Here is a 26630-nt window from a genome sequence, read left to right as displayed (position 1 = left end):
TAATTCGATGCTTGTTCAACAGGACTAATTGTAAAGATTCAGAAATGGAAAGCACAATACTATCAGAGGGTCGCACAATATTGTAAGTATGTGGAACAAAGCTGAGTGTGAATATGGATGAGTGGGGAGGGCTGGGCATCTATGACATCAAAATTAGAGGATAAAGACTGTGATGGTATAACTTAGTGATGCCTAGACTGAACAATGATGGTGATAAAATGCCTCATATAGATTGTGGTGGTAAAGGTATGGCTACTGGACTATACCTGGAACCATTGTTTTTTTTCCTTAGGTTGGATTGCATGATGTGTGCATAAAACTGTTTAAAAATGAACAGAGAGATACAAGTGCTGGAGAAAATGTGGAGAGAGTGATGTATCTATTCACTGTTAGTAGGGAAGTAGTGTGGTGCAGCCCCTCTGGAGGGCAGTGTGATGGCTCCACAGGAGGCTAGGGGTTGGGTTGCCATATGATCCTGCAACCCTATAGTTAGGTATACTTGGAGGAACTGAGAGTGGGGACATGAATGGACATTTGTATATTGGTATTTATGATGGTTCCATTTGCAATGGATGGAGCTGACCTAAGGACACATCAACTGAAAAAATGTAAGGAAGAACTGAACACAGTGTACTACTGAGGCGCTGCAAGAAGGAATAAAGTCATGAGGCATGCAACCAGGTGAATGAACCTTGAGGACAGTATGTTGAATGAAGTAAGACAGAAACAAAAAGACAGATATTATTATACCTCACTAATATGGAATAACTATAATGTGCAAACTCTGAGAACTGAATTGGAGAGCACAGGCTATCAGGGGAATGCCTATTGTAAAGGTTCCTAGATTGTAAGCTCTTACAGCAGACCTTATCTACTCTGGAGTTGTAAATGTTACTTCTAAATTCTGAGTTCTGATGAACTCTTTGTGTGTAAATTGGTCATTCCATGGAACTTTGGGTATTTGTGTGACACCTGAGACTCAAAATTAGAGTTGTGCAGCTATAAATGTCAGCATTTAGGGTTTGCCCTTATGAAATTTATTCCTGCAAAGGAGAAGCTTATGATTATGCCTGAGTCATCCCCAGAGAACCTTTTTTGTTGCTCAGATGTGGTCTTTCGCTCTAAGCCAACTCACAGGTGAACTCACTGCCCTCCCCTCTACATGGGACTCCCAGGGGTATAAATCTCCTTGGCAATGTGGGACATGACACCCAGGGATGAGACTGGCCCTGGCATCATGAGAGTGAGAAAGCCTTCTTGACCAAAAGAGGGAAAGAGAAAAGAAACAAAATAAATTTTCAGTGGCTGATAAATTTCAAACAGATTCTAGTAATCTTTCTGGAGGTTATTCTTATGCAATATAGAGACACTCCTTTTCAGATTTTGGTATACTGAAGTAGCTAGAGGGAAATATCTGAAACTGTTGAACTGTAATCCAGTAGCCTTGATTCTTGAAGATGACTGATTAATTACAGAGCTTTTAAGGTGTGAATGTGTGAGTGTGAAAACCTTGTAACTGATATTCCCTTTATCCAGTGTATGGACAATGAGTAAGAAAACAAAGATAAAAAAATAAACAGACAATAGGGGGAATGGGGGCATGGGACGTTTTGGTTATTTTTTCTTACTTTTATTTTTATTTGGCTTTGGAGTAATGAAAATGTTTAAAAATAGATTGTAATGAATGCACAGCTTTATGATGATACTGTGAACCAATGATTGCATACTTTGGATAATTATATCTCAATAAAAAAACCATTGAATAAAAAAAACCATGAATAGAAGGTAGTTACTGTTATTATTCCCATTTTATATAGGAGGAAATTTGAAACCAATTAAATAGGTCAAAGAACCACGAGTATTCATTTTAAATAAGATCCTCAGGGACTGTCATGTTAGTAGCTACGACACTATAGTTTTGAGAAATGCTACTCTAATCACTGCAGTTCATATTTAAAGTTTGAGCAATCCCAACTACTATCTATAAAATAAGATTTTTTCCAGTCACTATCTGACTTGGGAAAGTCTCTGTGTCACAGTTTTCTCTTCTTTAAAATGTGCAAATGTGTATAATTACACCTGTCTTGCAGAATTTGTAGTAGGAAGCTAGGACAAATGCCTTAGTCCTACGCCTAATAGTAGGAATTCAAAAAATGGTAACAATTCACATAGGCATTCAAATAAAGTTATTAAACAAATGAAAGAACTGCTGTCATTGTTAACTATGGAAAGAGACTGGGTATGAAAATGGTAAGAACTTATACAAACAAAAAAGAAAAAGAGTGGAGAACTGAAAATGAACAAAGACAAGGTCAAGGAAAAAAAGTTACACATTTCATATACGAAAGCAGTCATTCCATGGACTGCTATGCTTTCTTATTTTTTTTTAAATGAAAAATACTGTAAAATTGAAATTTTGGGGTATACAATTCTATGAATTTTAACACATGTATAAATCCATATGTACGACCACTCCCACAATCAGGATATAGAACAGTTCCATCATACTACTAAAAGTCCTTGTGCTAGCCCTTTGTAGTAACACTGTCCCCCAACTCCTAACTCTATGTAACCACTGATCTGTACTTTGCCCCGATGATCTTAACTTTTCAAGAATATTACATAAAGGAATCATACAGTATAAAACCTTCAGAGACAGGATTTTTTTTTTTTTTACTAAGCACAATACCTTTACCATACATCCAAGCTGTTTCATGCATCAATAGTGTATTCCTTTTTACACTGAGTAGTATTCCATTGCAGCTTATTTATCCATTTACCCACTGAAGGACATTTGTTCCCAGTTTTGACAATTATGAATACAGCTTCTACAAACATTTGTGTACAAGTTTCTCTGTGAACATAAGTTTTCGTTTCTCTAGTGTAAGTAACTAGGAATAAGATTGCTAGGTTGAGTGATAGGTGTACGTTTATCTTTGAGAAACTGTCAAACAGTTTTCCAGAGTGGCTGAAATACTTTGCATTTCATCAATAATGTATCTACAATGTATGAGAGTTCTGGTTGTTCTCTAGACACCTTAGAATTCTCTCTTCCAACTCAAGGGCATAAGAACACCTAATTGAAGCTCCCAGTGCCATGATAATTACTTTAATATACAAGTAGTGAACTCTTTCAATAGAACAATAGCGGACAGCAGAGAATTATACTTATGGCCACTGCTGTGTCTTCCTACCATATTTCAATTGTCCTTTTGCAGGTATGATAGGTAGTAGGACAGATACTTGTGCTAGTTCGAAACTGTTACGAATGGCTGAAAAGCCATGTTCTTTATGCTAATCCAATCTTTTGGGGGGCTGACCTACTGGTGGGTGGGATCTTTTTGATTAAGTTGTTTCCATGGAGATGTGACCCACCCAATTGTGGGTGGGACCTTTTGATTAGGTGGTTTTCCAAGAAGCTGTATCTCCACCCATTCAAGGTGGGCCTGAATCTGCTTACTGGAGTCCTTTAAGAAGAAAACACTTTGGAAAAAGCTGAGAGCCAACACAGAGACATTTGGAGATGCAGAAAGAAAATAGCCCTGGGGAAGCTGTTTAAAACAAGAAAGCAAAAGACCAGCAGAGAAGCCAGCCACATGCATTCCAGCTGACAGAAGTGTTCTGAATGCCATCAGCCTTTCTTGAGCCAAGATATTTTTCTCTGAATCCTTAGTTCGGACACTTTTAAGGCTTTAGAACTGTAAACTTGTAACTTAATAAATCCCCTTTATAAAAGTCAACCCATTTCTGGGATACTGCATTCTGGCAGCATTAGCAAACTAAAACAATTACTCTATCAAGACAATTTTATAACTGGAAGAAGTGTCGGAGGATTCTCAGGACCCCCTATAAGAGGCAAAAACATCAGAGAAAAGTAATTTGGAGAGTCAAACGTGGCTTGTTAAAAACATTAATGGATTGTGGAACTGTAACCCATACCAAACTTTGAAATATGTTCTATAACTATTTGTTAAAATGTACTTTGAAATTTATTGCTTCTTTATATATATATGTTATATTTCACAATGAAAAAATGTTTAAAATAATATTAATGGAAGGCAATCAAATCTAACCTTTTTTCTATACAAATTCTTTCTTTATATAAACTGGACCAAGATTACTTTAATTTCTTTACACTATTATTTTGCTCATGCTTTCCCAACATCGTAATACTTTTTCCTCTAACCTCTGCACATCAAAATGTACTGCCCTTTCCAGATTCAGTTCAAATCTTACCTCTTCACAAGTCCCTCCTGACTATGAGGACTACTCCTCCTGAATTCTTCTAGCGCATATAATAAACTGTTGTTAGGGATATTTTTGTAAGAATATGCTTTGGCTCCTCCAACATTAGGTAGTAAGCTCCTTCAAGAGTAAGATTCTTCACTTTTTTTTTTAACCTCCCCAGAAACAACCTCAGTGTTAGGCTCTTAATTTTGTAGCAAACTGATTCGAGGTAAAGGTAAAATGTACACGAAAAAGTACTTTCAATCTTTAAATTCCTTCTCATGGAATTGCCATTAAAGTATGGGAAAGAAATAACCATGAGGGATATGTGTCTCCTCAAAGATAAGTATTTAGGTTAATGTAACATTTAAGGAATGAACAGTTTCTTCTGATTCTTTTAAAAGGATATGCCTTAATAGAGTTTCATAGGTGTCTGTCATGTTTATGACATTGGGAAAGTCTCAATAGCCACCTGAGAAGACTTTAGTATAAGCAGAAATTTTAAATTTTTATATGAAAAACTATGATAGCTACTTTAAAAACTAAGGTATATAAAAGAAAACGTAATAACTATATATATTACCTCCAAAGCCAACTAATATTGCATAAGTAGAAAAAATATATACATTTTGTTAGATACTACTGCTTCTGAAAACAAGAAGTGGGCAGGTTGGCCAGCTGTATAACAATGAATGCTTTTACAGCAATAAATGTTGACAGTTCAGATGAAAAAAGAATGTATTACTGAGATATCATCAATTGTGTTCTGTCATCACATGGCAGCTCCACCCTGTCTAAGCTTGTCAAAAAGTATTACTGTAATCCATGGAGATGTCGCCACCTCAGGCAATGGCGGGAACTATGTGGAGGGCTGGCTCTGAACAGGTGTGTTGAATTGTAATGCCAAAACTGAGCAAAAAATCCCTTACATTAGTTTCATATATGACAAATTATTAACTTCTACAACAAAATGTCAGGTATGCATGAACTGATACATCAGCAGGTAATTCAAGAGCAGCAAATGTAAATAAAGAGGGTATGGATATGATTTTTTAACAGTAAGCATTATTCTACGCATAAGAGTAAACAGTTAACGACAAACTTTATATTCTACTCAAGTGAATATAGTATTTGAAAATCTGGGAATATCTTAGTTTCCAGGTTAGTCCACTCTGATTCTTCCTAATATCTTGGTAAAAATGCCACTTCAGTTTATCTTTAATTTAATTGCATCTCAGCTTTACAAGGAAGTATGAGGTAAGAAAAGTTCAGAAGTATGTATTCTGGCTTAGGCATAACTGCATGACCTCGGGCAAATTATTTAACTTCTATAAGCCTCAGTTTCCTCCTCAATAAAACGGGAATAATAATAACTAGCTCATAGGATTATCATGAAAAATAAGAGATATTTATAGACGTTATCTTTCTGCCACTAGTGGAAAGTCAACATATGCCTGTTGTCAAACTTAATTATATGTTGTATGGCTTTCATCAATAAAAAAAGAACATTTGCTCAGATAAAAAATTTGAGCAAGTGTCTTGCATTTTTATCTTTATTATCAGGTCATAAAAACTTTATTCTCACCCCTCATTACAAAAACTTGTGCTCATACCTTTCCCTTTAGATTGGAGGAATTAAAACTTCCAATCTATCAATTTCAATGATCAGAATCACCTGGAAGGCTGTTAAGAACAGATTTCTGGGTCTCTCTAGAATTCTCATTCAGCAGGTATGGGATGGAGCCTGAGAAATTGCTTATTTTTTTTGGTTCAGTAAAATCTATTTATTCATTCCTTTTCATTAGGTAAGTTGACAGATTTACAGAAAAAGTGATACATAATGCAGCACTACATTTCTCCCTATTTATAAAAAAATATTTTTATTGACAAAACAACATATAAACACAAACACTCAACATACAAACATTCCATACATGGAGTACAATCAATGGCTCAAAATATCATCACATAGTAGTATATTCATCACCATGATAATTTTTTAGAATATTTGCATCACTCCAGAAAAAGAAATAAAAGGAAAAAAGAAAAAACTCATAATACCATACCCCTTATTCCTCTCTCTCATTGACCCCTAGCAGGTTAAAATACATTGGGTAGATAGAAATTGCTTTTTTAACAAGTTCCCAGGTGACACTGAGACCACTGCCTTAGATAATTAGCATGCTTAATGGAGAAGGAACATCTTTCCATTATTTAAAACAGTCTGCTAAAAAGATGTCTACTTGAAGCTGCCTAAGATTATATTAACAATTTCTGATTTTCTTCAATACTTGAGGGACAGATTGTTAATTACTCGCTATTCATTTTAATAAAGCAATGTAGGGGTTACAATTCAAGTGCAATATTTTTTATTTGAATAGCCATAATATGCTGAACTACAGTTTTACATCAGTACTGATTCTGCCTGAACTTTTCTAATCTAACTCACAGTTTGCAAAATAATCATTAAGTAAAAAGCATTTCTTGTAACAAACATTTCTCATTGATAAACAGAATGAAGAGGGGGTACAGGGACAGTTCAGTGGTAGGATTCTTGCCTGCCATGTCGGAGACCCGGATTCGATTCCCAGCCCATGCACTTCGCCCCGCCCCCAGAAAAAAAAATCAACAAATGGTGCTGCAGTAACAGGATACTCACATGGAAAAAGAATGAAATGTGACACCCCCCCCATACGGCATAGCAAAACAAAACAAACAAACAAAAAACAGAATACTTTTTCCTCATTCACATAACAAACATGTCAAAAACCGATTCTTACTTTGCACATATTAATGGATTCATACAACTGTAAAGCAACATATCTAGTAGTATGAACAATATAGTTATTGTTCAAATCACCCCACTGTCATTGCATACTATCCAACAGTGTCACTGGATGACATGATTTTTCCAAGAACTTCTTCTGCTGTCTCTTTTGAGCATAAAAATTAACTTTTTGTTGTTAACTTTGTGGCTGGTTTAATAAGGTTTTTGGCACTAGTGGGATTTGCATCCATTTTTACCTCAAGGAATACAACTGTAAACGACTTCTCTTCCATGGTTTGGTCTTTCTTCTCTGCCTTTAGCAAACAGATCAATTTTTTTTTAGGGGAAAGCATTATTTTTCTCTTGCTCTGAAAAAATTCTATTGATTTCACTGGGCTTTACTTAATGATGAAAAAAAACTCTAAAGGCTTTAAGGCTTTATGAAACAGTTTCATAATGGAGAAGCACTAATACTAGGGGTTAATCGATCATTTGTTCTATATAGTCACTTTTCATATATAATTAGTCACTTCCAAAATTTTCTCTGGCAACTAGTGTGAAATCATCCCAGAGTCAGCTGTCTTGGAATCTTCTATATAAGCACAGGAGATCTCTGAATGATGCTTATACTAATGTTGAACTAATTTAAACTATATTATACTGATTTCTAGCATTTATTATTCTATTTTCATCACAACTTTTATGATTTAATAATCCACTTTTGAGCTATGTCCAATTTGGGGGAACTATGAATATAATATAACTAATTTAAACAAGGAAAAATGAATGTAAATTTAATAACATGTTAATGCCATGAAAGTACAGAAGCAAAAGTCAATCACTCCTGTTAAATGAATGTTTGCCAAGACTAAACCACAAATGCAATCTTTGTTACTCATGAGCTGTCTATTAAACTGCAACAAATATAATTAATGAAATGGGTTTTAGAGGGATATCACAATTAATCTTACATAAAAAATATGAAATAAATGTGTACAAAATGGATTCAATGCTTTTTCATACCTAATTGGAACCCTTGATAGATAGCCAGGTATTCCAGTAGTCTAGGAATCACACCGAGGAACACTGCCTAGAGACCATGACTATACCTGGCATGTAGCAAGAACCTGAAGAATGGCTGTTATTATCTTCATTCTAACCAGTGCTATTTGCCTCAGAGCTTGCAGTGGGAGAATACAAGAGCCCTTCTGGGTGCTTTACCACCATGCCAAGTTGCCTACACATTATGCCTGTCTAAATTTGGTAAGTGCTCCTTGGACTTCATCCATCAAAGCACTTGATAGGCTTTATTGGAATTGCTGGATTACAAGTCTAAGGACCTTGTCTATCTTGCTCACAGCTATGTTTCTGATGTCCACATAGTGTCTACTACATAGTAAAAACTCAATAAATATTTATGAAATGAATATACAAATCAAGACGAGAAAAATTTTCTGTGATCTAGGCCTTTCGATGGAGAAAAATCATTGGGTAAAGATTCATTTTTTTCTGAGCAGAAAGTAACTACCTGCAGTAAGTCATTTAGGGTGCACTCAGCTATCTATTTAGGCCCTAATCACTAATAGTTAACGGAGCCCTTCCTCCTCAAAGTAATTTCTGGGAAACTTCTAAGACTTTTGCATTTCTAGTGGAATTCTGATGTTTAAAAATACTGCATTTTTGGTTTTTTGCATTTCACACATATAGTTATATATAGTTAGATCAGGGAAAATTTCTCCTAACAATTTCTTCTGACCAATAAGTATTCTTGCTAATTTTAGGAAGTGTCCAGATACATTTTTTAAAATAATAATAGTAAAAAATTATTTTATGGGTGGCAGGCTTAGTAAGTTTTGCTTTAGTTTTTGGATAAAGAGAGAGATTCTATCAGTTGCTCTGTGTATGGCTTGTGATGATTTATTCCTGTTTGAAAGAAACAGCTATAGAAACCAGAGTCTGTATCCTGCTTGTCATTGTTATGAAAAGATACTGGGTATGAAAATGGTGAGAATTTATACAGAGAAAAAAGAAAAGGAATGGAGAATTGAAAATGAACAAAGACAAAGTTCAGGAAAAAGAGGTTATATATTTCATAAAGCAAACCAGAAAACTAACAATTTCCTTTGGCAAAACAAAAAGCTGCCATAGCTTATAGTAAGCATACCTTTCCAGTGCTATGGCAATGCTGATTTTAAATCTCAAATCCCAATCCTTTACAATAAACCTAGAATGCTTTACACATTATAAAGCGATATTGCTTGGAACCAGGCTTTAAGTAAAATTAGATACTAAATTGTGACTACCTTCATGTACTGACATTTGCTTTCCTTCTCACATCCTCTTTGCCAAAAGCCCCTCATTACAGCAAAACGCCTCTGACTTTGGGACCTAGCCCAGTGTTATATAATTTGTAGATGCACAGTAAACATTTATAAAATTCTACTATTACTACTAATGAAAATGTCTAAAAAGAAAGCTGTAGGCAATACAGTAAAAAACAGAGGCTCACAGAATCCATACATTCTATTAGAGATAGAGCAATCAAAGATATAAAGGTTAGTTTGCTCTAGGCCAGTGACGAATGGTTCAGAGTATGAATATGGCTCAAGTTTGGGTTTATTTAATAGTTATACAGTATAGGCTTCTCTGCCTTCACTAATACAATGGAATTATGGCAGTGCTTAGATGTAATGTAACCAAAGTTAAGTTTAAATAAATTTAGGTCTAGGAAGCCATCCTCCAATCCTGTTAACTAATTTGGTTTCAATTGCAAACCTAAGATGAAGTCTTATTTGTAATTTAATAAAAAAAAAAAAGCCAAGTTTACACTTACAAGGGAGAGTTTTTTTCTGTTAAATATTCAGCTGATTCCAAATCATTATGATTTATGCATAGTCAAAAGAATTCTTTAAAATTAAAAAAGAAATCTACTTATGACCTGAATGATAACTTTCATGAAGACACTTTAAATAAAGAAATCCTTATCTCTTGCAGTTAAATTTCAATGATAGGGAGCCTTGGCTTTTTCCTGTAACCCTCATATTAAATTTAATGCTTTGTATGAAAGGAATTGAAGTCAATTTCTTTACCAATGAATTATGGGGAATGCAAATTAAGATGAAAGAATGAACTGGGAATATGCATGCAAATATTGTGCATTCATATTATTACACAACATAATCTGTAAATCTGGTACTAATGAGACTCAAGATTTAAATGGCTGAAGAATGTGTTTAGTGAATTATTGTCAATCAATGCCTCTCTTCCAGGATAAATATAATCTTGAATGGCAACACACCTATTACTACAAATTCCTAACTAAGTACAGTACTTTGTTATTTCAAAATGTCACTGTCAATTTATAGAGTAACAGATAAACATCCTTCCACCATATAACTGATGTCCTTTCCTTCAGAGTAAATGAAAGAGTGACTATTAAGAAAAACTACAAACTCAGTATTTTTACAGCAATAAAAGAAATCTAACAAGAATTAAAACACCAAACTAGTAATATCACTTCAAATTTTCCCATTTGTTAATGTGGATATCTCAGTTTTTATACCAATGTAATCAAATACTATTTTTTCAAATCACATTATTTCACATAAGTCCTTTCATGTAGTCATTTATTCAATCATTAAAAAAAATTTATTGAGTGCCAATTTTGTCCTTGGTACACTATTAGGGGACAGAGCTACAAACACAAAAACAATAAGGCCTTTTGCTCTTAAACTCACAATCCACTGGGAGCCAGAGATAAACAAATAAAGTAAAATACAGTAATATAGGGGCTATATTAAAATTGTCTATATGATCCCATTTGCAATGATTAAAGAGTAGTCTATTGAAATCACTCATTATACCTGGAAACTTTTCATCATTGCTAGTTATCAAACTCTCTTATTTTATCTGTGGTAATTTTTGCTTTTTTTTCCCCTTAAATAAAAACAAACAAAATTAAAAAGGATAATTTTACCAATACTGTGAGTTTAACATCACAAATTAACAAATGTTAATATGTTTCATTTATTAATCATAAGGCTATTTTCCAAAACCAGAAATTTCTTGATAAAATACCAATGATCACTTGAGATTATTATTATGATTTCTTACTAGCTGTGTGACCTTGGACAAATTACTTTATCTTTTTGATTCTCAGTTTTCTCATTGGAAGATTGGAAATATCAGTGCCAATCTGTGCTAGATTACCTTTCATTTATTCCTTTAGGTCTACACTCTCCTTATTATCTTTGTGCCCAAAGAGGCTTCCAATTGGTTTAGGTCAACAGGAAGTACTAGCAGGAGATCAGAATGTATAAGTAAAGTGAAGTTGTTCTCCTTCCTTTCCATCCAGCTTAGCTATATCCCTCTATTAAAAGCAGCTCTCTCCATATAGCATCCTCTCCTAACTTTGAGGAATAGGGTTTACTAATGGTTCCCCCTAGTCCTGGGGTACTGCACCATTCCTTGTTGATTTTCTTAAACCCTGCCCACATCTTTATTAACAGTCCCCTTATTAAACTCAAATAACCAAGTTTGAAAGTGCCATCTGTTTCCTTTCAGAACTCTGATAAACGACATTATGGGGTTGTTGAGAGGACCCCATGAGATGATATATGTAAAGTGCTTAGCACAGTGCCTAGCACATTATAAATACTCAGTAAGTGTTGACTACTCTTGTCATTATCAGTATTATTGTTTTCTATTTTATTTGATTCCACACTCAAATCATCTATAACATCTGAATATGTTTGGGAGACTGAGAAAGAATTTTGGAGAGCCTTTACTAATTCTTACCGTTCTTCAAAAATATGTTCAAAAGTAAAATGAATTTATTACTTATTAATCTCAATATATAAAAAAGAGTAATAGGACCTTAAAAGTCAGTAATAAAACCCGCATAGTATATACTATTTTCTGGACTGGAGTTCCCTCTACAAACATACTTCAGAATTCATTTCCTGCAAATCTACTTCTGCCAGTTCCCCAAGTCGAACAAAGTATAAGCAGTCCATGAATTTAAACAAATTGTTGGGTCTTTGGGTCATGAAAAGAATAGAGTGAAAGGTGAACTCAGTGACACAGTAGATCTTGGTTAATCTGGAAATGCATCTTCATCATCCTTATTTATCAATCATAACATAGGCATGCATCGTCATTTGACAAATCACCTCATCAAAATGTTATTAAAAGGGTGGGCCACGGTGGCTCAGCAGGCAGAGTTCTCGCCTGCCATGCCGGAGATCCAGGTTCAATTCCCAGTGCCTGCCCATGTTAAAAAAAAATTCTATTAAAGGTCTGCTTAATCTTTCACCTTACCTCGTCCTTTATATCTTCCTGTTGTTGGGCTGTAAAGATCTCCATTGCAGCCATGAGTCTCATCATTAACTCATCCACTGTTGTGTTACCTAGCAACACATGGAGATTGCCAAACTTTACATTATTAAAGTTATTAAAAAATGGAAAGTCATTCTAGAATTAATCAGAAAGGATAACTACAGTCTAAAAAAATAAAAGATTAGTATGCTAATATCTAATTAAAGAAGAATTTCAAAAATTCAATAAGAGAATAAAGCAGAATACTGAAATCTCAGAATATTCAGATTTGAGGGAGAAATCTCTTAATAAGAAGGATGTTTAGGACTATGAAGAAGAATGTCAAAATCATGAGAACCAAACGTTCCTTCAAGTTATGAAAAACATAGCTATTTAATAACTCTAACAACAACTACCATTGTTTATATGCCAGTGACTAGGTTAAGCGCTTTATATATCTTATCTTATTTAATCTCTACAATAATTCTATGAAAGAATCATTATTATGCTCATTTTATAGAGAAGAAAATCAAAGTTCAGAGAGACTAAGTAACCTGCCCAACCAAGATCAAGCAGGTTAAGTCTTAGAATATTATAAAAATAATTGTGAACTCATGGGTCCCCGAAAGGGTTGAGGGGAACTTTGCAGGAATTGTGAGGGAGTCCATGGACCACACTTTGAGAACTGCTAGCTATTGCAATATTGCTTCTAACAGGGAAGGCAGGGAGGAAATGCTATTTTCATCATCCATTTACCCTATGCAAGCCATTCCCCTAGCAGGTCTTCTTTAATACTGTTTATGAAACTGCATGCACTTGTTACAGAGAAAACAGGAAATTGCAGAGGTTTTGTTTATTTGAGCTTTTAAAGCACTGGAATTTATCTCCCCTTCCCCATCATATTATCTCCTTTAGAACTTTTGGCTTAAATGGGGGAAGACATTAAATTTCCTAGGCACTATGCAAGCTTTAGCTTCAGACACTTGAAAAATTTTTTCCTGTGGCACAGAGAAAGTATACTGTTTTCAATCTAAGCTTTGCCATGAAAAAGGTAGGTAATATTTTACACTAATCCTTTATGTGCATTAATAACTGTAAAAAAAAAATTCACTTACTTTTGTGTAAAGAATGTGTATTATGTTAAATTCACAAGCATACTATAGCTTCATGCCTCAGTATTGCACCTTAGACATGGATTTACACAAATAAGGAGAAACAACTGCAATTCAATTCAATTTGCAATATATAGTCATGGGATTTTCTGGATAACTAAATATAAGCACTTCTTTTAACTAATCAACATTATTACAGCAAGAAATCAATACATATATAAGAACTGTCACATTTGACAAATGATTATGATCTAATTGCTAGTATAGAGAACTTATCAATTCTGAATAATTAACTTGACCATTCTATGTCCTAGAGGCTGTACAATATTATTAAGAAGTTTCTGTTGGACTTTCATGCAACATAGTTCATTTTCTATAGCACCTATGTTCTTCCTTAAGGGCGTTCTATATTTTAAAATGCAGAATTATTTACCAATAGAAAGAAATATCATACACTTTAATAGTAAAATTGATAAGGGGATAACATGCACAAGATTATAACATGCACAAGAAGACTACTCCCCATGCAATATGTACTTTACCTTGTATCACATTTAATACTTCATTAGATGATCTTTTTCCCATAATAATCAGGAAAAGTGGAAACTGATCTGTTTTTTGAGTCCGAATAGTTTGTGCTACAACACTGCCAAAGTGTCTATTGCACATTGTCAGAAATCTAAAATGAGACAAAATCCAAAGTAAGTTGCATCTCAGACCTTACTAAATTTACTAGTATCCCAACAAAAAAACTCATTGTTTTGTTAGTTATGTTAAAATTAGAGAACTAGCTTGATCTACATATAAATTCATGCTATATTGATTCTTCAACTAAATTAGGAGACATTATTATCTATTGAAAATCAGGAAGCACATCCTCAATGCTGTCTGGGGTTGACAGCATAGAATTCTTAGTCCTAAAACCTGTAAGCTGTACTTCCCTAAACTATGAGAAAAACAAGACAAATGATTTTCAGAGAGAGAATTCCTAAATAGGAAAAACAATATGATGTGTCACAGAGATCAATTGACTAGCATCATCCTAAGAAACAAGATTTAGCAATGAAAACATTTTCACAAGTCTTTAGAATCAAGAACTGCACTTTAGAATTGTGTTTTCTGCAGAAGTAGTAGGTCTGCTTAGTTTCAGACTTAGTATGGGGTAAAAATAATAATTCTAAGCTTTTGACCAAAAAAGCTCAGAGATATTAGCATACTGAAGTCTAGCATTAGTATTCTTAACACGATCTGGAATAAATGAAAAAACTGATAAAGCTTTTCTCTTCTATTAGAGGACTGTTTGAAATTAGCATTTCTTTCAAGAGAAAAGGGTAGCTTATGATATGTTTTCAGATCTGATGGTAAAAAGTAAATGTCATAATAATAATGAATTATGAAAGACCAAATGCAAATATAGAATGCTTTAATAAGATCCAATTTAATAAAGTCTGTAAAAATAATGGACTTTTAATAACACAGGTCACAAAAGGCAAAACAGTGGAAATTCTGGGGACTAGCCACTGGTACTGGCTTATTAATTCTTAATTATGTTCATGAAAGGCAACTAAATCGTGTGTTTTCTTATGCCTTATGATAATATTTTAGGTAACAACTCCTCTGAAATGTATGTTCTAGCTGATGAGCAAAGTCCTGTCGTCACATGCATTAGAAGGTAAATCTATTTGAAAAGACAAACGACATTAAAATGTCATGTGCTCATATTCATTTGATATCCAAATTCAAAACAGAATCAAACCTCTTAATTTTTAAAGCCAATATATTTCTTGTCTTTAGAAATTCATCCCAGAAATTTAGGCTGAATCTTTCCCCAAATCTGTGCTGTGACTACAGAAACCAGACTACCTTGTTAAGAGCCACTAAAACTGTCAGCAAGAGTGTCAAGACAAGTTAGCACCATTGCAATGAGTTCACTGGGAGGCAGCTTCATATACACATTTAGAGCAGCAATAACCAGACCTCATGGCAATGGGAAATGACAAGCCCTTAAGAAATCCAGTGTAGGTCATGAAATTTCAGTTTCCTCATGAAAATTCAGATCCTCACATTCCACAACTGTTATGGGATAAAAGGTACTCAAGCAGCCTAAGCCGCCATACCAGATTTCACACCCATATAGCTTCAGCTTCACACCCATATAGCTTCAGCTTATCAATAGGATGTATAGATCAGAAGACTAGAAAGTTAGGATTTCATTTTCTTTCCTGCTTCTTACTAAAATACTCGAAGTCAGTTGTGAACCTAATCTGATTGTTGGCAACCACTGAAGTTAAAGATGTCAGAAAAACCAGCTGGAATACCATTGCCTACAAAAGTAAGAAAATAAGCCCTTGTTGCTTTCACACCAATGGATTAAGTGGCTATCACACAGATGATACCCATCACAGCCCTAGCCTCACAAGCCACCACCTAAGGAAGGAAGGAAGGAAGGAAGAAGACAGGGAGGAAGAAAGAGGAAAAAGAGGAGCCTATAAGGCTTAGTGACTTTCAGAATTCAACTTCAAAACAATTTTGACTAGAAACTGTATACTTCCTAAATTCTTTTTCTGAAAATGAATTAAAAGAGAAAATAATTACAAAAATAATCTTATTGAATTGAAAATAATGTATAACACAAATTTTAACTATACAAAGCATATTTAAGCAACACATAGCCAATAAACTATAAAAAAACAACAAAGTGATCAGTTTTCTACCAGGTATTGGCAAGTCATTCTACTTTTTTTTGGAAGCAGTTGAGAAATATACAGAGATCATGCAGCCAGCTGACACTTTCTAGTAGACTTAACTAACAATTTGTTCTAATCAAAGAGAGACTTTGGTAAAGTTTTAATTAATCTCATTAATCTGTCCACGATCTGAATCATTTTATTTTGAGATTTTCAAACTGCAATCATTGAGAGCTTGTAGGGCCAATAGAGAGCAGCAACAAATTACAACTTATCAGTTCCTTCTGCTGTAATTTATAAGGATATGAGGTAGTACTTCACAACATACATATCAAATATTTTTCATGGCCATGAAACAATGACGCCTCCCGCAAGATCATACAACAAAGTCACTATACACAGCACACTGTCAACATCAACAAATTTAGCTAAAAACATTGGAACAAAAACAAGTATGGGAGAAACAAGTTGTTTGAAGAGAAAAAGTGAGGCTCTCATAATTGTGGTATTTTCTTTCTTTTGAAAAGACAAAAGTATGCTAGTCCATTCAGTGGCAAGGCCAAGGCTGTCAACCTAACTGCATGTGGTTCATCAGAACCAGATGTCATAAAGGGATAAATGGTTTCCACAGCAAGTGGATTCCTGCAATCTTAAACCCAAAGGGGAAAGCAATGACAACTGGGCTGTAGCAAATGGAAATGGCTTTTTTTTTCAACTATAAAAGATTTGGATAAATCAAACAAACTATCCAATGTAGAACCATTTGAGGAGGGGGATAAAAAGTTGCCATATTAACTCCCAAAGCTGAAAGCCAAAAATAATAAATCTGATAAGACAAAGAGGAAACAGCCCTCACTAAAGAGGTAAAAAAAAAAAAAAAAAAGGGAGGGTAGAAAGCAAGAAGGCAGGATTAAGAAAATGAATGAAAGGAAATGGTTAATCAGAAATCAGGTATAATGAAGCCCCCATATGGTGGGGGCTGGTGATGGTGATAAAGGTGTATGTGTGTGTGTGTGTGTGTGGGGTCATGTCAGCTTTGCTGAAGAAACAAAATATAGTTAATAGTTTATATTCCCCAGTTCTTCATATCAGAAAATTAAAAATGGGGAGATAAGATAAAATGTTTTAATCTAAATTTTGGAAATAAGAATAAACATAACATCTGATGATTAGCATATTAATGATTAGTAAAATTTTCAGTCCCTGAAGCACAGAGATCTTTTCTATCTTGCTAATGGAAATCAGGATTACTAATGAATCAGATCTGGGGAAAAGTAATCTAATTTTTTTGGGGGGGCGGGGAGGGATGCATGGTCCTGGAATTGAACCTGGGTCTCCCGCATAGAAGGTGAGCATTCTACCACTGAACTACCCATGCACCAAAAGTAATCTCATTTTAATTCCAAACAGGATAAAATTTAGTTTCTTTCAAAGTTATAACTACATAAGTTACAGACTTTTACTAAGGTTATACTCCAACATAAAATACTAAAAGGAATGCAATTTTAGTGGAAAGGGGTTGAAATTTCACAAACACTTATAACATTACTATATAGCAGGTACTGTAAAAGGTGACAGACATTTAGAGATGCAGAAGGAAAACGTTTCAGGAGATACCAGAAGATGAGAGAGCTGTTTGAACCAATCCAGGAGAGAAGGGGCAACAAACATCACCATGTGGCCTTCCCATGTAACAGAAATCCTGGACGTGATTGGTCTTTCTTGAGTCTCCTGAGGTGACTACTTTGAAGATGTGAATTTCCATTTGTTTCATTGGCCAATGTGCTGGTCTGAATCTGTGGTGGACCCCAGAAAAGCCATACCCTTTGATCCTCATTTAATATTGCTGGGTGGGAGCATTTTGATTGTTTCCATGGAGATGAGACCCACCCAATTGTGGGTGGTAACTTTTGATTAGATGATTTCCATAGAGGTGTGTGTCCACCCACTGAAGGTGGAGTTGCTTGCTGGAATCCTTTAAAAGAGGAAACATTTTGGAGAGAGTCTCTTTTTTGGTAGAGCCACGTGAAGGCCAGCAGACACTGCCATGTTCGCCATGTGCCCTTCCAGCTAAGAGAGAATCGTTGAATGTTGTTGGCCGTCTTAAACTAAGGTATCTTTCCCTGGATGTCTTAAATTGGACATGTCTATAGACTTGTTTTAATTGGGACATTTTCTCGGCCTTAGAACTGTTAACTTGCAACTTATTGAATTCCCCTTTCAAAAAGTCATTCTGTTTCTGGTATATTGCATTCCGGCAGCTAGTAAACTAGAATAGCCAGGGTAAGTTCCAGGCATATTTGATAAAGATGGTGGAGTGAGATGCTTCAGGGCTTTATCCATCCACAGAAACTGTGAACAAGTAGCCAGAACTGGCAGAAACATCTTTCTAAAAGCTCCAGAAAAAGTTAGGAGTGCATCCGCTGACTATAATTGCTCAAACTTGTTATCGTATTTCAGCTTACTTGCTTTACTGTAATGGTAACAACTCTATCTCCCTTGTTTGAATTCATAAAAACCTTAAACTTCAGATTCTGGGAGACAGACTTGGGATTTTTTTTACTTCTGTCTCCTTTCTTGGTCACCATGAAATAAAGCCCTTTCTCTCTCTGAAGCACGAGTGTCCCTATATTGATTTCAGTGCGCATCAGGCAGTGAAACTGTGGTTTTTGGCAATAGATGGACTACAGTAAAAGAGTGCTTGCTGAATCAAGAAAAAGCTTCTTAAAAAACAATAGTTTCTGGGAGGTACAAGGGTAGTTCAGTGGTGGAATTCTTTCCTGTTAGGTGGGAGACCCGGTTCGATTCCCAGTCGATGCACTTCCCAAAACAAACAAACAAGCAAACAAAAGAAAGAAAAAACAAACAAAAATTTCAACAAATGGTGCTGCAATAATGGCATACTCACATGGAAAAAAAAAATGAAATGTGACCCCAGCCATACAGCATACAAACAAAAACATAATAGGATCTTCTGGTGCCCTGGCCCGGACTTCCCTCACCCCTCACTGGCCTGCAACAGAGTCACTCTGTATTCCCAGAGCAGATCCTTGTTCAGGGTTCTAGAGGGGGCAGAATAATTCTTATATACATACTGGGAACAGGTATGCCTAGCTCAGTCTGTTTGATCATGGCCTAAGGGACTCGTCATCCAGATCTTGTCCTATAAATAGAAGGCAGTTCACAGACCATTCCTACAGAACTCCAAGGGAGAACAGTCAAGGTATGCTACCGGGGGCAAGGCATTGCTGGCTGTAGGACATACAGTGCAGGGCCTGGACTGTGATGAAAGAAACTATTTCCTGGGGAAGAAGGGACATTTGTAACCACATTCCAAATCCTAGGGCCAGCCACAGGAACATGTATAAGACAAGACACATGTGAAGAAAGGAGCAGAAAAACTTGAATGCTTTGGCCTAGAGCTGTTATCTAAATGCACTGTATGGCTAAGCCCTGGAGGGCAATACTTGCACAGGTCTATCTGCAAAGACTGGGAAAGGTGTTTTCTTTTCTTTTTCTTTCTTTTGTTAGCTCTTGGCATTCAAGGAAAGCTCTATCATAACACTAGCCGGATACAAGCTTAAGGAACTGATTACTACTCAGAGTCTTAAATTCCAGTGATAACACAATAAAATATCAAAATATCCAGGCTTCAAAAAAGGTTATAAAACATACAAGAAAACAGGAAGTGATGGTCAAGGTAAAGAAGATTAAAGCATTAGAAACCATTAAGGGGGAGGACCAGAACTAAGACATAAAAGATAAAGACTTAAAAAAATAGTCCTAAATATGCTCAAAAAGCTAAAGGAAAACACAGACAAAGAACTAAAGGAAATTAGGAAAAGATAGCTGAACATAAACAATATCAATAGAGAGATGGAAATTATGAAAAAGAGCCAAACATAGCAGAAAACCACAGTAAGATAAATTAAAAATTCCTGAGAAGGGTTCAACAGAGACTGGAGCTGGCGAAAGAATCAGTGAACTTGAAGATAAGACAATAGAAATCATACAGTCTGAGGAGTAGAATGAAGAAAGAATGAAGAACAGTGAACAGAGCCTGAAACCTGTGGGACATCATCAAGCATACCAATATGTACATTGTGGAAGTATAGGAAGGCTAAAAAAAAAAAAAAAAAAAAAAAAAAGGGGGCAAAGAGAATATTCAAAGAAATGGCTGAAAACTTCCAAAATTTATACGCATACAGGAAGTTCTACAGACACCAAGGATAAACCCAAATAGACCCATGGCATGGCATATTATAATCAAACTGTCAAATGCTAAAGATCAAGAGAGAATTCTGAAAGCTGCAGGAGAGAAGCAATATGTCACAAACGAACCTCAATAAGATTAAGTGACAGTTTCTCATTGGAAACCACAGAGGCAAGAGATAGTGGGATGACATATTTCAAGTGCTGACAGCAAAAAGCTGCCACCTGAGACTTCTATACTTGGCAAAACTGTCTTTTAAAAAAATGAAGGCTGTGTGAATATATCTCACTAAAACTGGATGAAAAAAATGAAGGTGAGATAAGACATTCTCAGATAAACAAAAGGTAAGGGAGTTTGTCACAACTAGACCAGCCCTAAAGAAATGCTAAAGAGAGTTTTACAGGTTGACAGGAAAGGATAATAGATTGAAGCCACATGAAGAAATAAAGATCTCCAGTGAGGTTAATGACATGGTACATATAAATGAGAATACCACTGTATTTTTGGTTTGTAACTCCCATTTTTTATAACCTACAGGATTCAAAAGGCAAATGCATAAAATGTAATGATAAATTAGTGGTTGTGAACTTATATAAACAAGTAATATGTTATAAGAACAATGGCGTGGAGATGGAGGGGTACAAGAACATAGTCTGTATATACTATAGAAGTTAAGTTGGTATCAAGACAAACGAGATTGCTATAGATTTAGGTTAAATTTAAGCCCCATGGTAACTACAAAGAAAATACTGCAGAATATTTAAGTCCATAGAGGAAGAAAGTAGAATACAGGTTCTGGGGTGGGGTGGGGAAGCAGAGAGAATGGGGAGTTAATGCATGATGGGTATAGGGTTTCTATTCAGGGAGAAGGGAAAGTTTTAGTAATGGAAGGTGGTGCGAGTTGACCACCATATTGTGAATGTGATTAATCTCATTGAATGGCATGCTTGGGAGTGATTGAGATGGGAGAGTTTATGTCATATATATGCTTCCACAATAAAAAAAAAAAAGTCAGAGCAACTAAAGAGGCAGTGATAATTAAAGGTGATATATGATCCTGGATGGGAGTCTATCAAGGGAGAAGAAAAGATTCAAAGGGACATTATTGCAACATATGAAACAATTGGAATATAGACTGTAACTTTATATGAATGTTAAGTTTTTTGAACTTGATAACTGTAAAGTTGATTAGATAAGTGAAAATTTACATGGCAGTATTAAACATTTAAAGTGCATAATGCATACAACTTATTTTCTAGGTTAATAAAATGGGCTGAAAAATAGAAAGGGAGATTAGATAGATAGATACGGCAAATGTTAATGTTTAATGTTTAGCAAAAAGCTAAAACTAGTAGATCTGGGTATCTGAGGGGAAAAGTTTGCATATAGGGATATATTAGAAATCTTTGTATTGGGTTTGTATTATTTTGTAACTATGCTGCAAGTTTGAACATATTTCAAAATCAAAAAATTTCAAAAAAGACTGAGCTGCAGGTTATGGAGGAAAAACAATGAAGAGAAGAGAAGGTTGCAGTATAAGATAGAGGGGACCAGGAAAATCTCACTGAAAAGTTGACATTTGATTAAAGACTCAAAAGAGATGAGGGAAAGAATAAAACACATATCTCAGGGAAGGAATTAGAGGCAGAGAAAGAGCAAATATAAACACCTTGAAGTTCAAGAGTACCTGGCATATTCAAAAGGTAAGAAAAAGTTAGGATAGTAGGATGAGAAAGAATAAAAGAAAACATTAACAATTTTGATTAATTTTTTCTGCACGGTAAAAAAACACCATAAGGCCAAAAGATAAATGACAAACAGAGGAAAACAGCTCAATTTCAAACTACAGAAAAAAGGGCTAATTTCCCTAATATGTAAAGAACTCCTATAAATCAATAAGAAAAAAACAACAACAAAATATACATAGATAGCTCCTAGAAAAGGAAATATTAATGGCTTATAAGCATATGAAAAAATACTCAAAATAATTCTAATGAGTTAACTCCTAAGAAATAATTTTTCAAGTATTAGATAAGTAAAGATAAAAGGCAGATTTGGTAATACCCTCCTTTGGCAAGCAAAGAGTCACTATTATATACTGTTAGTAGGAATGAAATTGGTTTGAATTTCCTGGTGGGCAATTTGCCAACACCTGTTAATATTACAGATACACACACTCTTAGCCTAACAATTCTACACCTAGGAATTTCTCCTATAGATATATTTTCACGTGGACAATACCTATGTAAAGTTAATTACTCAGGCTTATAACAACATACAGGAATACCATATAGTTGTAAAACAGAAAGAGCTTTTTATGAACTGATAAGGAATAGCTTTAAGATATGTTGGTGGAAAAAAAAACAGGGGTTAAATACTTCGACTCTATGACTTTGAAAATCTTGTGACTGACACTCCCTTTATCCAGTGTATGAAGAGATGAAAAAGAAAAAATTAATAATAAATAAAAGGGTTGAGGGGTAGAATGGGATGCCTAGATGTTCTTTTTTACTTTTATTATTATTCTTTTTTTTGGAGTAATGAAAATGTTCGAAAATCTATTGTGATGACAAATGCCCAGCTATATGATGATACTGTGAACCACTGCTTGCCTACTTCATATGATTATATGGTATGTGAATATATATCAATAAAATTGCATTAAAAATAGTTTACCATTTGTATAAAAATGGGGAAAATAAAATATACATTTGTTTATAAATAAATAAATAAATAATCTCTGGAAGGAGAAATAAGAAACTTATAATATTGCCTCTAGGGAGAATAACTTAAGGAAAGGATAGGAAGGAGACTTCTCATTGCATATCTTCATATGACTTTTGAATTTTGAATAATGTGAATGTATTAGACAATCATAAAATAAATATCAACTATGAAGATAGTAAATCCTTTACATTAATAAAAACTATATGTAATCCCAGTCTTTTTAAAAAAACAATACTCAAATCTGTGTATTTCTTGTCAACCTTTTCTTCAAATGTATTTTTTCATCTTATGGTAATCATCTGCTGAATTGATACAATTTTTTTAGCCTTCTCCACAATATTAACAAATCAACATTTTTAATAGTCGAATAATATTCCATTGAGTAGATGTATGTGCTGCCATCTTTACAACTTCACCCACAGCTAGATTGTTTTTAGTTCTTCATTATTATAAAAAAATACTGGAATAAATATCCTGAAGTATGTCCTTAAAAAAAGTCTGTGAAGTGGAATTATCGGCTAAAAAGGTAGAAACATTTAACTATTTATATTATTCAAAAACTTTCCAAAACGTTCATGTAATGTCTCTCCATGAAAATGCAAATATTGTATGCTCTCAAGAGAACACAGCCTGATTAAAGGTAATTTCAAGGAAAAACAGGATGAGATTTTGGGAGAATTTAACCAAAAAGGCATCTCTTACCTATCTGAGGCTTAGAATTCCCAATAACACTAAACTGTTAGATTGTCTCAATAGATTTACAAAGTAAAACAAACAAACAATGTCTTATTTTACCTCCTTACTGTTGTCTATAAATCACTCAACTGTAAAAGCTTTGAGGCACTGAGAGTCTAATGACAGGACTGAAGCTTATCTATAGGGGACTAATTTACAGTAATTTTTTTGAGGGACAATAATTATTAATAGGTAATTGTTATCTTTTTCTTATCACTAAGTAAGAACAGGAACATTTATTTAAGTACATGAATATTTCCCAAAAAATAGTAAGTTAATTTTTTTCTTTAACCAAGATCACAGATCACAGAATCTTAGCTGGGACTGGAGAACATCTTATCCAATCTCTTATCAAATTCAGAAATTTCTTCTCTAGCAATGCAAAGAGAAAATTCATTTTCCAGGGGCTATACAAGAGAGAATTTATGTTAAATGCCAAATAATATCTCTTCTGTGTTCTGCCTTTTGCCAATCAAGAAAAATTTGAGGGTGTACTTAATATATGCTAAGGTAGAACATGGTTTCCATCCTTAGAATACTAAGGATCTTTTGGTTTGATAAATTGAAGCCCCCAAACAATAAACATAATTTGGTATATTACAGGCCTAAATTCAGTAGGTCAGATCAACTGCTGAAGGAGATTAGAGAAGGGAATGGAGCCTGAGAAATCAGGGAGAATTTTACGTTCCAAAATGGTGCTCCTGGATAGCTATCAGGAGGAAAGGAAACTCACCTTTTCATTTCCAGCACCTAGTGACTGATAAATATTTGTGGAATCAGTACACCTACTTAGGTTTCAACAATCTTTATCTCTTGACAAAGATTTTTTCACCTTATGGTTGTCTTTTATCAACATGACAATGTTGACCAAGAAACTTCCTTTTCCTTTTCCATCTACTTCCTAAATAAGTTAAATGAAAGCGAGTATGTGTGAATTATAGAGTCCCAAGATTCCTGTCATTTGAGGAGGTTATCTGGCTTTCCTTAAATGAGCTGGTGTTGGTCTCCAAATTCAAGAATCTAAGCTTTCCTCCTGATTTTTAACTCACCACAGTGTTTACATTATTTCATCCTGTTACCACTCACTGACTGGAAATGTAACTTTAAAAAGCTGTAAAATATCAAAATATTAACATGTTAAAGAAAGTAGGAATAACTGCAAGCATGATAGTACTGTGGGAAGAACAAAGACTTTGGAGTCAAACAAATATGAATTTGTCACTTACTAGCTGTTTTTTTTAGATAACTTAATCTTTCTGAGGTTCCGCTTCCCCATTTACAAAATGAAGATAATGATAACTACTTTTGGAATTGGTCTGTGGATCATTATAGAGTATTTCTTCTTCTTTCCTTGAATATGCTTTGAAGTCAAAACGTTTTTCCTTTCTTTCCTCCCTAAAAGGATATGCTAAGCGTTTCCTAAATTAAGTTACAGTAGCAATTTCAGACTTATATCACTAAACAAGGAGTTATGCTTAGTACTATGCTAAGCAGTGCTGAAAACTTCTAGTGTATACATCAGCACCTTCATAAGATCAGATCATGCCATACTCTAGGGTAAAATGTGAAGTAGAGAGACGTATTTTTTTCATGTCATGTCCTCTGATTTTTTTCCAGCTGTAAAAGTTGGAGACTCCGTGGTTTTATTTGTATATAAAAAAATTTCAGCATCATTTGTATCAGGGTTGGTCAGTTTCTCTCAGGATCTTGATATTTACAAATAATTTCCTCATGTATTTGAAAAGAACTACCACCATAACAGATAAAAAAATATGGAACAGCTTTAAGAAGAAATCTCATACACAGGAGGGAAGTCTTTAGAAGATAAGAGGCCAACAGCACCATATATTAGCACTACAGTCACTCATCAAAGCTTTCAAACAAGAAATCAATTGCAACCCAGCATGTTAGATAAAGGCTCACTTGAGACAGCTGATGTTTGACTGAGAAAGCTGAATGAACATGTTGACTGTGTAGACTTTTCCTTCAAGCTCAATATCAGTTTTGAGTTAGATCATCAAAAAAAAAGGAGAATTTGAAGACAATATCATCTAAGGTCCCTAAAGAATTACGATTACTGAAAAAAGATTTAATACAAAGCTCTCTGCTTTTACAGGGGATTGATGTAAGAAACACCTACTTAAAATAATCTGTCTTCTGAAAAACAACAGTAGAAGATAATTGTCTATTATGCTTCCTAATAACTTTCAAGTAGAAAATCATGCAACAAAATTATCCCTTGAATCCAAGTGCCAGTAAATCTTGAGATTAATTACTAGTTTTCTTTCTATTAGATTATGAGAACTGTAAACTACAAATGGTAAATTATAAAATTCTAGCATATAGTACCTGGTACTTAGTAGAAACTCAGTGAACTTATATTGAATGAACAGATCAATGAGTATATGCTTTTCACATTACCTTTCTTTCCTGCGGCTGCCAGAATTACAGAGTCAATTATAGTGGTTGGGTAGGAAGTCAACCCAGGTGTTTATAAATAACCATCTTTTGTACTTTATAATCTGGTTTTTAAAGTTTTCCTGTTTTATACTACATTTACTCTCTTATAGACACCACATTCATTTTTTAAGTAGGCAAGCTGTAAATGCTAAATGGAAAAAAAAAGACATTATAGAAGACAAACTAACGGGAGCTAAAATGTTTTCCTAATTCAAGCACTGTATATGTTCAAAGTCAGTGCTTCATGGATCCTTTTTTTTTTTTTGAAAGTAAATAAATGGATAGATGTTAGAATGAACAGGACAACGAAAAGCTAGAATGAATGATGACAGGAATGACTGAATATCATCTGAGCAATCTGCATCCTTGAAGACAACAGAATACTT

General features: G+C 34.5%; 1 protein-coding gene across 7 annotated transcripts in view; it reads right to left on the bottom strand.

Moving 5' to 3' along the window:
• Window positions 1-26630, bottom strand: part of FAF1 (Fas associated factor 1) — a 667255-nt gene that overhangs the window by 121488 nt on the left and 519137 nt on the right. For all 7 annotated transcript variants that reach the window (XM_077149703.1, XM_077149710.1, XM_077149708.1 and 4 more), the window contains 2 exons: window positions 13965-14101; window positions 12314-12402 (listed from right to left, as the gene is read on the bottom strand). In XM_077149703.1, coding sequence (XP_077005818.1) covers window positions 12314-12402; window positions 13965-14101 — 226 coding nt within the window. The remainder of the gene's footprint in view (window positions 1-12313; window positions 12403-13964; window positions 14102-26630) is intronic.

The sequence above is a fragment of the Tamandua tetradactyla genome, chromosome 2 (assembly GCF_023851605.1).
Source record: "Tamandua tetradactyla isolate mTamTet1 chromosome 2, mTamTet1.pri, whole genome shotgun sequence".
NCBI lineage: Eukaryota > Metazoa > Chordata > Mammalia > Pilosa > Myrmecophagidae > Tamandua > Tamandua tetradactyla.
This window is presented reverse-complemented; position numbering and strand designations above follow the sequence as displayed.